Source organism: Onychostruthus taczanowskii, unplaced genomic scaffold, assembly GCF_017590055.1.
Source record: "Onychostruthus taczanowskii isolate IOZ18803 unplaced genomic scaffold, ASM1759005v1 scaffold76, whole genome shotgun sequence".
Classification (NCBI taxonomy): Eukaryota; Metazoa; Chordata; class Aves; order Passeriformes; family Passeridae; genus Onychostruthus; species Onychostruthus taczanowskii.
Genome location: NW_024505450.1, coordinates 1555168 through 1570612, shown reverse-complemented (window position 1 = coordinate 1570612; position 15445 = coordinate 1555168). Strand labels below are relative to the sequence as shown.

At 38.3% G+C, this 15445-nt stretch overlaps 1 protein-coding gene across 13 annotated transcripts in view; it reads left to right on the top strand.

The window, feature by feature from the left end:
* PPFIBP2 (PPFIA binding protein 2) overlaps positions 1-15445 on the top strand; it is a 91828-nt gene that overhangs the window by 20049 nt on the left and 56334 nt on the right. For all 13 annotated transcript variants that reach the window (XR_005954034.1, XM_041423238.1, XM_041423243.1 and 10 more), the window contains one exon: positions 9948-10162. Coding sequence is in view for 12 of the 13 variants with exons in the window: in XM_041423238.1 (XP_041279172.1) it covers positions 9948-10162 (215 nt within the window). In the remaining variant the exon portion in view is untranslated. The remainder of the gene's footprint in view (positions 1-9947; positions 10163-15445) is intronic.

Genomic DNA, 15445 nt, shown 5'->3' with positions numbered 1-15445 from the left:
GTTTGTTGTCAAACATCCCATCCAGGCAGAACTTCAAATATGGGAAAAAATCATCTGTACATATGTAGCTGCTCTTAGAGCTGACAGGTAACAGCAAAAGATCAATTTTTAAGAGCTTGTGCTATTTCGATTCACTGTATCCAGATTCTGTGGACATCTCCAGGATTCAAAGACCTAAGTTTACTTAGGTAAACACAGCTGATAAAAAAGACATTTTCTTTTGCAATGAGGCCTGAGTGAGTACTGGGAGAGCCACACACTTCTCTTGGTCTTTAGGAGAAAAATTAGCATTACTCCCATTTTAGAGAACTGAGAATTCCAGAGATGAATATCTGACATTATTTAACTTTTGAAGTTTGAGTATGAAGGTATATATAAACATGCAAAAAAGAGAGCATCCTATCTCTTTAATCAGCCCTCATTTCTTTTGTTTGCTTCATTATCAATAAAATATTGGATTGTGGCCATTTAGGGTAAGAACTGGGTATATATGCAAATATATATCACAAGTATTTACAGATTTGCACTTTTAGCCTTCCAATTGTAGAAGTCCTGCCCCTTGCTCCAAGAGGTGACATCTCTCCTGCAGGATTCTGAGTAATGCAACCAAGCAGTCCCACTGCAGCCTGTGCTCATTCTCAGTGCAGCACAAAACCTATTAGTGCTCAGACTGCATGAGGGGAGGATTGTGAGGCAAGATTAACAAATTGAATTTCACTGGGCCTGATCAAATTTGACAGATAGGTCAGTGTTCCCAAGTCTTTTATGCCTCGGTACATCTGTACTGATAACCCGCCCTCAGAGCTATATAAATTAGGCACGCTAAATGATTAGCCTTATTTGACTAAAATAGCAAAAAGGGCTAATGTGATTGTCAATGCACATCACTTAGCCATTAGCTGGAGCGACTTGCACTCCAAACAGAGGCTTCCTCTCAAAAAAAGCACCATATATCAGATCCATCTACTCGTTCTTCATTTAAGGTGCGTGACTTTGGCATTGTTTCCCTCTGAGCTTTAACCAAGTCATTACTTCTTCTTTTATTCAGCTTGTACCCATTTATTAAGATGTGCTTCTTTATAGGACTGTAGATTTTGGTTATTTTTCTTTGCAATATATCATAACAAATTAATACATTTTTTATTTTACAAATATTTTATACCAAACTGCTTCTCGCTGTCATCAGTTTGTAAATCCATTATTTCCTTTTGTGATTAATGACCATTAATTGTAAGTTCTAAAAACTCCCATCACAATATAGTTTGCTACAGTCTCTTCAAATTCACCAAGTCATCAGTGTAATTACTGAGTTTCCTTTTAACCAGAGCTCCTGCAATTATTGCTCACTGAAAAATAATGAGAAAGTTAAATGTGTTATCACATGGGTCTGTATCAATGCTTCAGTATTAGCACAGAAAGATTAAAAAGCAAATACAATTTAAAAGTTGAGTAAGGAGTATTCATGTGTGAATTCCCTTCTCCTGAGCTGGCAGAATGTTGGTGTTATGGCTTTGGCTGCTGTGTTAGAAACCCAGCCCCTGCCCACAGCCTCGCTGGAAAAGGGGCCTCCAGAGGAAATTGTACTTCAGAGATAAACAGGCTTTTAGTGCAAGCTTAATGCATTTTCCTCATGGGATTTACCAGCCAGAATTTGAAGGAGAATCTGTTTGTGGGGGTTGTTAAATCACCTCTAATAAGTGATTAGAACTTGGTTTCTAAACAAAAAAAGAGTACTGCCGCTCACTTGTACTCCTTTGGATGGGCTTTAGGCTCTGTGGAACAATGTTTTCACCGAGTTCCTAGACAAATAAAAGGAAATCACAATATTTCCTGGTGACCTCATCCTTCACCCCTGCATAGCCACGTGTCATCACAGCATTCATTCAGTCTCAGAGCACTTGAACTGAGGAGGATGGACACCTCTGTTCTGCTTCTTGAGGGATTGAAATTGTCCAGAGCAGACAGAGAGCACTTAATCCTATTTTTGTGTGCTGGGGAAGAGCTGGTGGGTCTCATTTGGAGCCCATGCTGCCTGACATGCAGCTGATGGGCACAGCTGGGACTGTGCAGAATGGCTAGAAAATAGCCTCTGTTTGTCCTTTTCAGTTTGTACACTTCCAGACAGTTCTATATTTTTATCACTTAAATCCTATTCAAGGTCTACAATACTTTCAAAGTTTGGTTTCTATAGTAAAGGTGTATAAGTTTATAATTTTAATAGGAATCTTTGTAGAATTTCACTTCAGAGCACTGAACTGACTATTTAAAATAATGATGAGTGAAACAGAATAATTTAAATACTAAGCAATTTCCATCATTATAGATCAGAGTAAGTGGACAACAACAGTGGCAATGGTTTTTTTGCATTTCCTAAATAAATTACAATTGTGTTAAAAGACTATGTTTCAGTTATGATTAGTGCATTCCTTTTTTTTTTTTTTTCTGTTATTTTTCAATCAATGATTTAGGCTACTCCTTCTGAACAAAAGAAATAATATACCTAGAGCACTTGTGTATCTTGTTACTGCTATGCATTAAGTGAGGTGAGACTTTGTGAAGTTATAATATTGTGGCTTTATAACCATTAACTACAGTGTGTTTATGCACAGATCTTACAGCAATAGAGAAAAAGGAAATTACATAGAAAATTACTTGAAACGTGGTCTTTGATAGAGGAATACATATCTTCCTGTCATAACACTTCCAGAAAACTGTGTGTCAAGAATGATGAGGGCTTGAGGGGAAGGGAAATATCAAAATTGTGTGTGACCTCTAACTATCCAGGATATTAAAGGAGGAAATAAAAAGCTGAACACAATATTTACGGTTTATCATTTGTGGGGTTTTATTTTTTACCACTTAAAATTTGTTAAAGTTGCTGACATTTATTTTCAGATACTTGACTTCAGAAAAGCTGCTCAGTTAATTCCTCAGATATCAACAATAACCTATTTATAGCAATTTAAAATATTTTAAACATTTTAAAATAGAGCAGTTCATTGTTTTTCTACTTACTCAGTTCATCATTTTTCATGCCAGTCTCTGTGGCCTTGCCTTTAATTTTGTTAACAACACCTAAAACAAATGTACACACTTGAATAACCATTACAGCCATTTGTTACTGTAATCAGCTGTTTATTAAGACTTTTACTGTGCTGTAGCCTTCAGGTTAAGACTTTGCATAAGTGTCCAGGTGCATTTCTGGTTTGAAAGCATGTGAAAATCAGGGCACTTTGCATGCTGATTTGTGCCTGTGCAGCACTGGCTACTCATCCCTTCCCCAGGGTTGCCAGAGCAACCTGACCTTTGGAATTTCCTCAGTTTTGAGTGCTTCACTTTGCAAGAGGTCACTACAGCTGTCCCCAAACATGCTTCCCATTCTCGCTTTCTCAAAATCATGGGATCCGAGCACAGGATGGAGAGGGGAGCCTCTCAATATTGCTTGCAGGACTGATGGATTCCCTCTGCAAATAGGGCAGAACTGCAGAACTTACACAGTTGAAAGCACTGAGAGCATCTTTCCTTTAAATACTTAATTATTATCTAAAAAATAGGTGTTTAAAATTGTTAGCTGTAAGGCAAAGTGGTCCAAGTCAAACTGATTTACTGATCTGTTTGGTCTTTGACTTCCCTTGCAAGTGTTTCTGCCTTTCCAGCAAAGCAACAGAAGTTTTCTTAAACATGGGAGTTAAATCTAATTCAAAATGGAAAAATACTTACAGGTTAAATATGCTACTTTTTTTTTTTTTTTTTTTTTTTTCTGACAAGAGATAGGGTTTTTTTTAGTATAAAACAGCAGAAATACTGTCGTGTCCTAGACACTTAGACCAACTTACCAAAGTGCAGTAATACATTGCAGCTTTACCAGAAAAACTCCACACATCAATGCTGTTTTTACTAAGTTTTGGGGAAGGACTGAAAAGAAGCAGAAACATAAATAGCTGCAGATACAACATGTGGCAAAGAAAGACAGTTAAGCCATGATGGCCAAAGCCCCACAGGATTGAAAATCTGAGACACAAAGGTTCTTTTGTAGTTTGTATGATGTGATCTGTTCTTCAGTACATGAGTGAGTCAGTTCTTTAACAGGCAAGTGGACAGATTTCTAAGATTGAAATTTAAAGAGGTTTGGTATCATTAAATTCAAAACTATATCTTGTCCACTTCTTTAAGTTAATGAAATTAATTTGAGAGTCTCTTTAAATGTGAAAACTCTGTAATCTTAATGAAACAAGTTCCTTCACTCCCTCACAAACTGAATGGTCTTACTACTGCTCATTACAAACAATTACAGATTTTGTGCTAGAAACAGTGTTTTACTTAAACTACTGATTTCACTAAATAAATAAATTTTTATGTGTATTTTTTTTTAAAAAGAGAAAATTCTTGCAAGTATTTTTTTTTTCTTTAATAAATGTGTTGATCCTGTTTTTCCTGTGCAATGGAGACTTAGCCTCAAACCTCAATTACAGCTGCATAATCCATCCTCCTTTTTTTTCCACCAGGCTGCTTAGCTTGTGTTTCTGGCTAGGAGAGCCTTTTTTTGTTGTAGCTGTGTGTGCAGTCCCTAAAAGTGCTGCACATCACAGCTCAGCGTCTAGAAGCATGAAGGAAAGAAGTCTGAGTAATTGCACCTATAATTTGCATAAGAAATTATAGACAGTTCTTGGAAATTGTCTCAAAGATGCCATGTGTGATTGTAGGCAGAGCTCAGCTGAAAATCATCTGAGCTGCGTGAGGCTCTCATCTGAATGTGGTCATTAGTGTTTTTAGGCTTGGAAATTTTTTCCTAGGGCTTCCTGCTAATCCAGCTTAATAGTTACTTTTCCCTGTAGTTAAAGATCTAAAAGCAGAGATTTGAGGAGAAGTTAATACGAGCTGTGATTCAAAACACACAGTTTGTTATGTGTTCTGCATCACAGCATGGGAAGAAAGGCTTGTGTGAGCTCCCTCTTCACTGATTCTGCAGGAGGCTTAGGAACCAGGAGGCTGAAATATGTCCTGTCCAGCCTTTACAGCTGGTTTACATAAATTCACATTTTCAAGGCTGTCTTCATGAGAAAAAGAAAACTGTGCTTCAAAGAAAATTGCACTGTGTAATCTTGAAGGAGAGAGGAAGAACTTGGACAACATAGATGCTCACTGAGTAAAAATTCAGGTAAAAAAGTTCTCTAGCAGTGTAATGATTGACTGAAAAGCCAGAGGAAAGGTATGTTTGTAACTTTATTCTAAACCCTGTTGGCCAGATGTCAATATTGTTGCTCATGAATATTTTCAGCTTTCTAGAAAGTCATCCTTACCCAGCGTAGATGTAGGGTTTGGTGTTTGCTGGGGGCCTTTTGTTGTTTTTTGCTGATTTGGTGATCTAAAGGAGCCAGCAATCTTTGGAAAGTCTCTTTTTAACCCCTGACGGTTGAGTTGTACATTACCTGGAATTTTTTTCAAAACGCAGCCAGTTTGAGAGTGAAAAAATTGGGATGAAAAGGATGAAGGCAGGGGATCAGAAGTTAAGATGCAAGGGAAAGTGAGAGATCAAACACAACATCTACTGCTAGGAGAGATGGAAGCTGTGTGATGGATGAATGCACACAACAATGGGCTGAGGAGAGGGGGTTTTCAACCTGGCAGGGCGTTTGCCTCTTTTTAACTTGTGCCTAGTAACTTATTTTTGCAGGCTACTGGCGGTGCTGCTTTCTGAATAGGTTATGTATTTGCCCAAAAGGAATGTTTCTTTGAAGCCCTTCTGTTAATTGCAAGGAACTCTGAGAGAAAAATGTGCTTGCATGGTCAGGGTGGAAGAAATGTGTAACTTAAAAGTTGTTTTGCTTGTTTTATTACTTATTTTATTCTTCCTGCCTACATGTGCAGCTGCCTTTAACCTCCTTCACTCACCGACTGTTTGGGGAGGCCAGGAGCGAGCTACATGGAATGTCTCAGTTTCAACACTTTTTCTCCCTTTCTTTCTTTTTTTTTCCCTGCTCTTCTAAAGTGTACATTCATGATGAATAATTGTGTTCCAGGAGTACACTAGGAAACCATGGTGTTAGGTATTATATAAACTTCATGACAAAAGATTCCCCTGTGTCCTGTTTACCCCTGGAAAAAGAAGTGAGGTACAGGAAGACTGTGACTTGCTCAAGAAAAAAAATTAGTCCTTTTGCAAGAGTTCAAAACTGTACTTATTTTTCCTGAGTGTTGTTAAAATTCTGATGTTTGAACTGCATTCTTCCCCTCTTCAGTTATTTATAATAAAGCTACACAGATATAGACAGCTGTTAATGGTGGAGAGTGCTGGTAACAAATTAACAAATAATGTTGTGTGGCATCTCTCTCTCTCTCTCTCTTTTTTTTTTTTTTTAATTTTATTTCCATTAATCTGCAAGATTAATCCAAATTCTTACTGTCTGGTGCTAAAATGTTGCAGCACAACAATGTCAAGGTTTAAAGCAAGGCAAAAAAATACAATGTATTTACTCCTACACACTTCTGTTTTCCAGGGTGTGTTTTTCTGGTGAGCAGTGCAATCCTACTTAATACGAAACTACATGGAAAGCAAATAAGAGAAGCAAGCCTGTGATTCATTTGAATTTCAGCAGTAAATCAGGAAGTTTTCTGAATTAAAGTGCTGAGCTGGGCTCTGTATTTCTGCATTTCTGTCCCTAGTACAAAGTGCATTATTTGTTGCATTCGAAAGAGTTCTCCATTTTCCATTGCAGCTAGGAGAAGGAAAGGGACCACATTAGCAATCCATAGCAAACCAGTTTTAAAGAAATTCAGCGTTTTCCAAAACGTGAGGATGCAGAGAATTCTGCCAGCCTGAACTGTCACTTGAAGAGCCTGGGATAACTCAAGGATGCATATGGAGCATGCCCAGCCTCAGGAAATCACAGAATTCCTGGCTGGCTCTGCCTGTGCTCCAGCACTTTAGAATTTTATCCTTTACAGAATCAGTTCCTTAAAGGTGACAGTCCATGTGTGTACATGCTGTTCTCCCTGGTGTTTTGGTAGAGGCAAATCAAATAAAGGCACGAAGAAATGTGTGAATATCACTGACACTGGATTTTCCTGCATCACCTGGGATTGTTTGCTGTGGAAGGCAGATGTTGCCAGGAGTGTTCTAGTCCTGACAATGCAGGGATGGAGACAAGAGGTGATACACAGTGAGTCACTTGGGCTGGTGAGCAAAGGTGTCACCAATAAGTCCTGGAGAAAATCACAGTGGTACATTTGATGGAGATGTTTATTTGACTATAGGACAATTAACTGAACTCCTGAACAACTGGTTTAAATTGTATTTAGCTTGTTTGATTATTTTGGGTTGTTTTGGTTTTTTTTTTCCCACACCTGAATTATTTGTTGTGGGCCTGTAAGTTTATGCGGTGTTTGTTTGGATTGTGTGGAATTTTGTTTGGTTTTTTCTCTTATGTATAAATAAAAAATATTCATAAAAATAACATGAAAAAACCTATAGCAGAATGCTCCATTTCAGTTTTTTCTATTCCATAAATATTTTAAATTGCCAGTTCATTGAAGGGATAATAGCCACCACAGCTGAGTATCAAACAGCTTTGAATCCTGTCTGATTTTCTAGGGTGAAATATGCTTGCTAAGCAGAAAGACAATATTGGCATGGAATTTTCCAAACAGTGAGAAATAGCACAATTATCATAGAATCAATGCTGCTTAAGGAGTCAGTGTCATAGTTGTGTGTGAATCTCTCAGGATGTAATAAACCTCTCTGGCTGAATGAAAAGATGTCATTGGTTATATGATCCAAATGGCCCCTTACTCAATTTGTAAATCTGCTATTTTTAGTTTAATAGTTTAATATTAATCTGCATTAGGAGATACAGAAACAAGCTGGCCTGCGTAGCTGAGAGCCTAGAAATACGTAAGAAAATGTCATTTAGGGGTTAGAGAGCACAAGCCCTGCAGAGCAGTCAGTTGATCCTCCCCTCAAAAGGAAGTAATTCAGGAAGCCAAGGGTGGTTCACGGGGTGAGGTTGTCTCCTGTGGCAGCCTTGGAGCACCGGATATTGAGGAAACTTTATCTTGGACATGGTCTTGGCCAGAAATTAAGATGAGATCTTGCACTGGAGGTATTAAAATAAACTCACAAGCAACAGAGGTCAACAGGATCAAACGGAATATTCTGAGTCTGAAAGAGATTAAGGTAATATGAAATGCTCCAGTAGTGAAAATGACTGTTGCTTTACCAAAATAAAAAAGAAAAATCCTGCTACAGAGCCTTGCAAAATGTCCAGGGAGGGCTTTTCTTTATTTAAAACAGTTAAAAAACTCCCCACATGGATCATATGGTAGAATTCAAACCACACAAATTTTTGCAAAAACATGACAGACTACTTTGGGTGGTTGAAAGAGTTTTTGAAGAAAACCTGGTTAATATTATTTAAATTTTCCCAAACGCTGTAAGTAAAATTAAGGATTCATTAAATGAGAGACCAAGTATTGTCTTTGTTCAAAAACTGGCAATAATGTTAGCATTAAATGATCAATTAGCAGTTTGGTTAACACCTACTTTAGGTGCAGAAGTTATTTCTGTGTCCTGGGACCTCCAGTGTTGGTGTATTCACGTGATGTGTATCAGGTGCAGGTAAAATTAAACACTGGGTCCAAACATGTTTGCAATGCCCAGACCATGGTAGATAAATGACCACAGCAGGCAGACTAACACTGATTAATGTGAGGTACTGTGCATTCAAGAAGAAAATCTGAATTCCTTATACATTTTTACATCACATTAGATACATCTGCTCAGGGGAAAAATAAACTTAGCAGGTCATTTTCAAAAATTTTTGTTCCCTTCGTTGGTAACTCATAAACTATGTTAAACACATGAGTAAAAAGAATAATAGCAAAGAGATTATTAAAATCCCCTTGTGTACATCAATTATGTAGTTTTCAAATGAATACTAAATGTTATGTAGAGCCAGTGCAATGGGAATGATAAAAAACCTTTAAAAAATCTCCCATTATGTCAAATAGGAAGGGAAATTGTTATTTTTTTATGCCAGAGAGAACATGAATGAAGACATGTGTATGCTCTATTATATACATGAGGCAATGAATTGTAAATAAAAAGTTTTAAAAGTAGAGCAAATAGAAAGTTTCTACCTGACTGCTTCTTAAAGACACAAAGGCATATTAAATGAAATCAAAGTCCAAAATTCAGTACTGAGAAAAGAGAGCTTTAGTGTGCATCTCATTAAAACACACAGGCTACTAAAGCAATAAGTTTTGGAGATCTTAGAATTTGTATTATTTATAATACTTCCATAAGTGAGTTACGGTTTTTTGTGCCTGTTCTTTTTGAGAAAAATGGTATTGGTGTTGGAGGACTGGCAGGAGAGAGAGTGCAATTGGGAGAGCTTTTTGTAATTTATAGAGCTAGAAAAGTTTCATTTGCTGATTTTTGCTAACTTTTTGGGTGTTGTTCTCTGTGGGGGAGTTCTAAACCTGCTCATGATCATTTCTGTTTTTCTAGATCTGATAACATGATCTATTTTGATCCCAGTTTCTTGTCAGAGAGCTGCATCAGTCATTCATTACTGTGCAGTGTGGGGACTTTCAGTGGTGTAGCTGAGAAGTTAGTGACATCTCATGGTAACTGTGGAAAACTACAGGTGATTGGGGATAAACTTTGGGATTTATATTGTGGGCATTGCAAACGTGACCTAGGTCAAAATTGTTTTTTTGATATCCATGTCCACACCTCTTGCTTTGGTTCTCCAGATTTCATGATTTCTCTGATTGATTGGTCTGATTAGAGACCAATTCAGGTATTTCTAAGGCTGAAATGAAGGTTTTCAGCCTGGAGCAAAACACCAGTCTGAAGTCCAAATATTGTAGTGTGCAGTACCTATAATTTGCCACCTACAGAGCAATTATACGACATTATTGTCTCTCCTCACTTTGTTTTTCTTTAGGCACAAAGTCAGCCACAGAATATGCTAATGGTGGTTATGATATTGTGTCACCTGCTCCATCAGTGTACCTGGGCACATTTCAAATTTTGCACCTCCTGGAAGATCTGAAGATGGCCCTGGAGATGCTGGAGGACCCTCAGGAGAAAGAAGCTCTGAGAAACCAAATCCCAGGAGCCACAGCACTGTGTCTGAGGGAGTGGTTTGAGGAGAACCTGGTGAGTTGCTATTTGAGCTGTTCCATTTTGTCTGCAAACAGGGTTGGGTCAAGTATTTCCATGTTTAAATCATTTTCATGGTAACTGAAATCTGCATACTCAGAGGACTGCAGGGGGTGGTGAGCAATAATAGCTGAGGATATCACTGCTTTATGTACTGATTTCTAAAGCAATGCAGATATAGGAGTAGAAGAAGTTGGTAAAAGACCTTATTTTGTCCTTTGGGGAGAGAAGAGTTAGTAAAAATGAAGTACAAAAAAAGTAGCCTTTTCTGTCGTTTCTTTTGTTTGTTTGTTTGTTTGCTTTATTTCACTTTATGCTGCACATAACAAATTTATAACTATTTACAAGACTTCTAACTTTTAAACTGTCAGTTTAGAATACAGTGACATTTCCTGTTGAAGGGACAGACCCAGACTGGGTGATCCTCATTTTCCTTTCCATGCTGCATTGCCTTTGCAGACAGAATTCCAAAGCATCCTGTACACCAGGCAGGGGGGATAAATGCAGAAAAGCCTTTGATTCTGAAGGGGAGACATTCCTCTTGGGATAGGTGGGGAATAAACATCTGACCACACTGCAAAAGGCTGAGGTTTACCAGGTGAGGAGCAGATCCTGAGACAGACCTCATCAAAAGGGACTCACTGGGTGTAAAGGAAGAAAAACACAAAATTCCCCTTCCTCAAACCTGCCACTGCCAGGGACTGGTGGGTTCCTCATGAGTAAAAGAAGAAATCCTGCATAGTGTTATTTAATTTTTCTCAAGAGCTATGACCAAAATTAAGCATTCATTAAGTGAGAGACCAAGTATCATCTTTCTTCAAAAATTGGTTGACATGGGGAATAATATTAGCATTAAAAGATCCATTAGCAGTTTGGTAAAAAGCTAATTTAGGTGCAGAAGTTATTTCTGTGTCCTAGGACCTACAGTCCTAGGATGCAGGAAATGCAGGAAAGCCTTTAATTCTGAAGGGGAGACATTCCTCTTGGGATAGGTGGGGAATAAACATCTGACCACACTGCAAAAGGCTGAGGTTTACCAGGTGAGGAGCAAGTCCTGAGAGAGACCTCAACAAAGAGACTCACTGGGTGTAAAGGAAGAAAACCACAAAATTCCCCTTCTCCAAACCTGCCACTGCCAGGGACTGGAGGGTTCCTCATGGATAAAACCTACCTGTGGCTTCCCCAGCTCCAGAAATTTTCCTGGATTAATGCTTTTCCTTCTGGCTTTGTCAGTGCATGCAACTTTCATGGAACCATGCCTGCGGCCCCTGCTTTGGTGTTTATGATCTGCTGGGGCTGCCAGTGCTGGCTGTAACCCCAGGTTTTGGCTGTTTTTGTCTGTGCTTGTCAGCTGCTGGCTCCTTGGCATTCTGCACTCTGTGGCTGGAAAATCCTGTTTGGGCCCACGTGAGAGAAAGGAATGAGAATGTGGTCCCAGTTTTGAAAGCTAAAGGTGTAGGCAATGTTTAATTTGCATTTACAGTGTTAGATTTTGGATTCAGGTATCCTTAGGCCAGCTCTTACCGAATGCTTGCCTCAGCAGAAATTTTAATGATTTTTCTAATGTTTATGGTAGCTAAGAGATGAGTTTAGTGTATAAAAACCAGATTTTCAGAGTTGTTCATATTAAAATTGGACCTGTATCAAGAGTAGTATTAATCCGACAAAGCAATTGGGCAGTCTGCATTCAGAACCAAGAAAACAGGGAAGTGTGGTTTGGAGTATTTCTAGTGCAGCATGTTGAGATAACTGGTTTTAAAATGTCCTGCACTGCTCTGCATTGAGGGAGGGTAGTCCATAACTGCTGTGACTGTTATTTGAAAGTGGATAGTAATCTTATGTATTTGAAGACCTTTCTTGAATTTTTTTTTAAATGCAAATAATTCTCAAGCATGTATATAATTTCTGTGGAAGAAATCTGATAAAATTCAGCTCATTAAATGAAATGGAAGGTGTATTTCATAGCTGAAATTTCCTTCATTCCAGCCCAGAGCTATGAAACATGGCACTTAATATGTGTCATATGTCAGGATAGTGAGGTAGTGAGTTCCAAAGAATGAGAACTCTGCATCTCAGTGAATCCATTCACCCTGGGAGCCTCAAAGGCAGTTTGGTGATCATTACTCTAGGAAATGCTGGAGTATCATTAAAAAAAAAAAAATCACTTAGATGTGGCACATTCTCCACCTTCTCTTCTAAGCATTCTGCCTAAAGTGAAGGCTAATAACTGAGCACAAAGATTTGGAGTGTATTTTAATTGCATTCAACTGAAACACAAAAACATATTAAGCATAAAACATTGCTTAATATCAGCAGCAGTATTTGAATTGCAACAAACATTGTATGTGAAATGCATGCAGCAAACAGTGGATGTTGAAATAATTCCTTTGAGAATAATTCCTTTTATTGTTTTGAGCTCTTACAGATTAAATAACAGCTATAAATGGAGAGGGATTTTCTTTTGTGAGTGATTAATTCCACATCTGTTTATTTTTGGGGTCCGTGCACCTTTCTTTGAAGCTGCACAGCTGCTCTAGCATGTGCAGCTTCAGAGACTACAACTATTGCTCTGTTTCTAACATTTTGCTCAAATGGGCACCAAAAATATTCCCAACTTATCCTGATTAGGCACACATTAGAAACTGAAGATACAAAAAGCCATTCCATGTTTTTAAAAGCAGATAAGTATTCTTCTTTCAAGAAAAGTGTGCTGTTCTCCTTCACTTCAGTGTGTGGCTGAAAATTGTATCAAAAAGCATTTCAGCTGCCATGGTTAATCAAGAATGCAAATATGCCTAATGAAAATAATTTGAATGTGTGTTTTGCCACTGCCCTGTGTTGCTTGGCTGGGAAACCACAGAAAGGGAAGTCAGAAGGAGGACTGGAGGCTCATTCCTGCTGGATGGTATCAAACAGCAGCATTTGACTGCCAGCATTTGGGTTTAAGCAAACTATGGGATAAAAATCCCGGTGATTGCCTGGTGTGCTCCTTCTGCATTAGCAATCTTCATAACCTAATGCAGCCCTGAGAGCTCTCTGAGGCCCAGGGTGGGTGTCCCTGCTCTATTTGCCACACAGCAGGATTTGGGATTGCAGCTCAGAGGACAGGAAGGGGCTGGATATTCTTTGTGCTGTTTTTATTGGGTTAACATTCAGAACCCAGAGATCAGTTGCACCTGCATGGGGAAAATAACCTCTGCAGAAAATTACCCCTTGGCCTCATAACTCAAGTAGCTTTGGGAGTTGCCACTTAATGTGCTGAACTGCGCCTCCAAATAAATAAATAAAGGCTGTGGAGTTCAGCCTTTGGCCAGCTTTGAAGCCCATGGATTTATTACTGATCAAGTCAGGAAGTTCTGTGCTGTTTATAGATACTACAGCTGGTCTCACCTGCCTTCAGGTCCATAGCACCAAACTCTGGAATTTATCAGGCATGAAATGTCATCAAGTGATGTTTCAGATTAATTTTTTTTTTTTTTCAACCAATGGTAACTTTTATATTCTTTGTCCCGTCTGCTCTAGGTGTGAATACCAAAGATGTGGAAAATTTAGAGATGTCTAGAACAGGAAAACTTTAGGCATCATGTTTCATACCTGATACTGCCTTCCCTATTAACTCTTTTGAGAGCAGCTGCTGAATTCCTTTTTCTTATGAAGCCAATGGTAATTTGGTGTTTCCTCTAAGATCAAGGCACAGCACCTGTTGAACTAAAGATGTTCTTTTTGAAAAGGCCTTTTTTTTGTTGTTGTTGTTGTTCTTTCTGTGGTCTGGGATCTATGAACAATTCATGTTCCTGAGTTTACAGAATAACTGGACGTAGCAACTGTGCTGTCCCTGCTTTGAGACAGACGAAATAGGTTTGACAAAGCACTGAATTCAAAGATTCTGGGTCACATAGAATGAGCATTTTATAGTTTCTGTAGTTGCACAAATCTTCTGGCATACCTAAAATGGAAGAAAATATGATTAATTATAGACTTTTGACAACTTAAGAATGGTATTGAAGACTTTTACCTTGAAGAGAATGTCTGAAGTGCTTTACATGGCTTTATGATTGTAAATTCTTGGGCCTTAAAAACAACACAAAGACCTAGGGATTATCTGGGAGAGTTTGTACAAAACAAATTCGTGGATAGTATCCATGTTTCATGTTAAATATTTCAGTATTGCCAATGACCACGTGGCCTGTCACAAAGCAGATAGTAATTTCAGCATTAAAAATTAACGGCTGCGGTGACAATTTGGCTTTGTGAGCTACGAGAGAATTTAGTATTTAGTTACAGCTTCATATCTCTAAATGAATTTCCACACTGTTCATTCTGGGTTTTATTCCATCCACCTTCATGCAATCCTTTTTTGAGTAAAGAGGAGCACTTGTGTTCTTACAATGGACCCTAAGCCTCTTTTTCAGGATGGCAAAACATGATCTTCCTCCTAGTGGAACATTTATATTTAAAGCAAACCACTCCATCATGTAGCTTTGTAGAATGAATCTTAAAATGCCAATTCTTGAAAACTCATTAGTATTTTCCTGACTATTCAAAGGTTTTTTGGAAGATTGACTCTGAAAGTCTTTCTAAATATTCTCAATTTGAGGAAATAGAGAGAAGAGCAGAAGAAATAGTAGAGGAACATGTGGTAGAGGCAATTTTTATAAATGTGATTTTCCTTATGATATGTGCTCTGCTTTGTTTCTTTTGAGGATCTGTTCTTTAGTGGTAAAACCAGAGACTTTTTAGCAGAAACAGGATAATTTCTTTACAGTCTTGGTTGCTATTAGCTCATAATTAAGGTTCAAAAGAGATTGTTTCTGCTGTGGGTTAAAATCAAGGCATATTTTTCCCCAGTATCTTAACAAAGATTTGAGTGAAAACAGTAAAGCCCAGTTCAGAATTCTGACTTGATGGAGCTTGTGGAATTTGGAAGTCACTTCCAAGCTTTATTTTAAGCATGTGTTAAAGTGATCTGCTGAAACCTAATCACTGGCCTCTCTATTTCACTTTTGTCCAAGATTCATTTCCCAGGGTTATCCATCCAGAGGAGAGCCAGAAAATGACTGAATTCAGGGCACCTCCAGGCACTTGAAAACAGGTTTTCTAAAAAAGTATCAATAGCATTTTTCAGCAACAGCTGAGTGGGAAGGGAATGTATTCTGAGCAACACCAAAGTCATTTATCTACTGGGAGATCTGACTGCAGAACTCAACTGCTGGGAGTCCTGATGGAGATATTTATAGCTGGATCTCCCCACTGCCAAGGGACTTGAGCACATGTGAGATT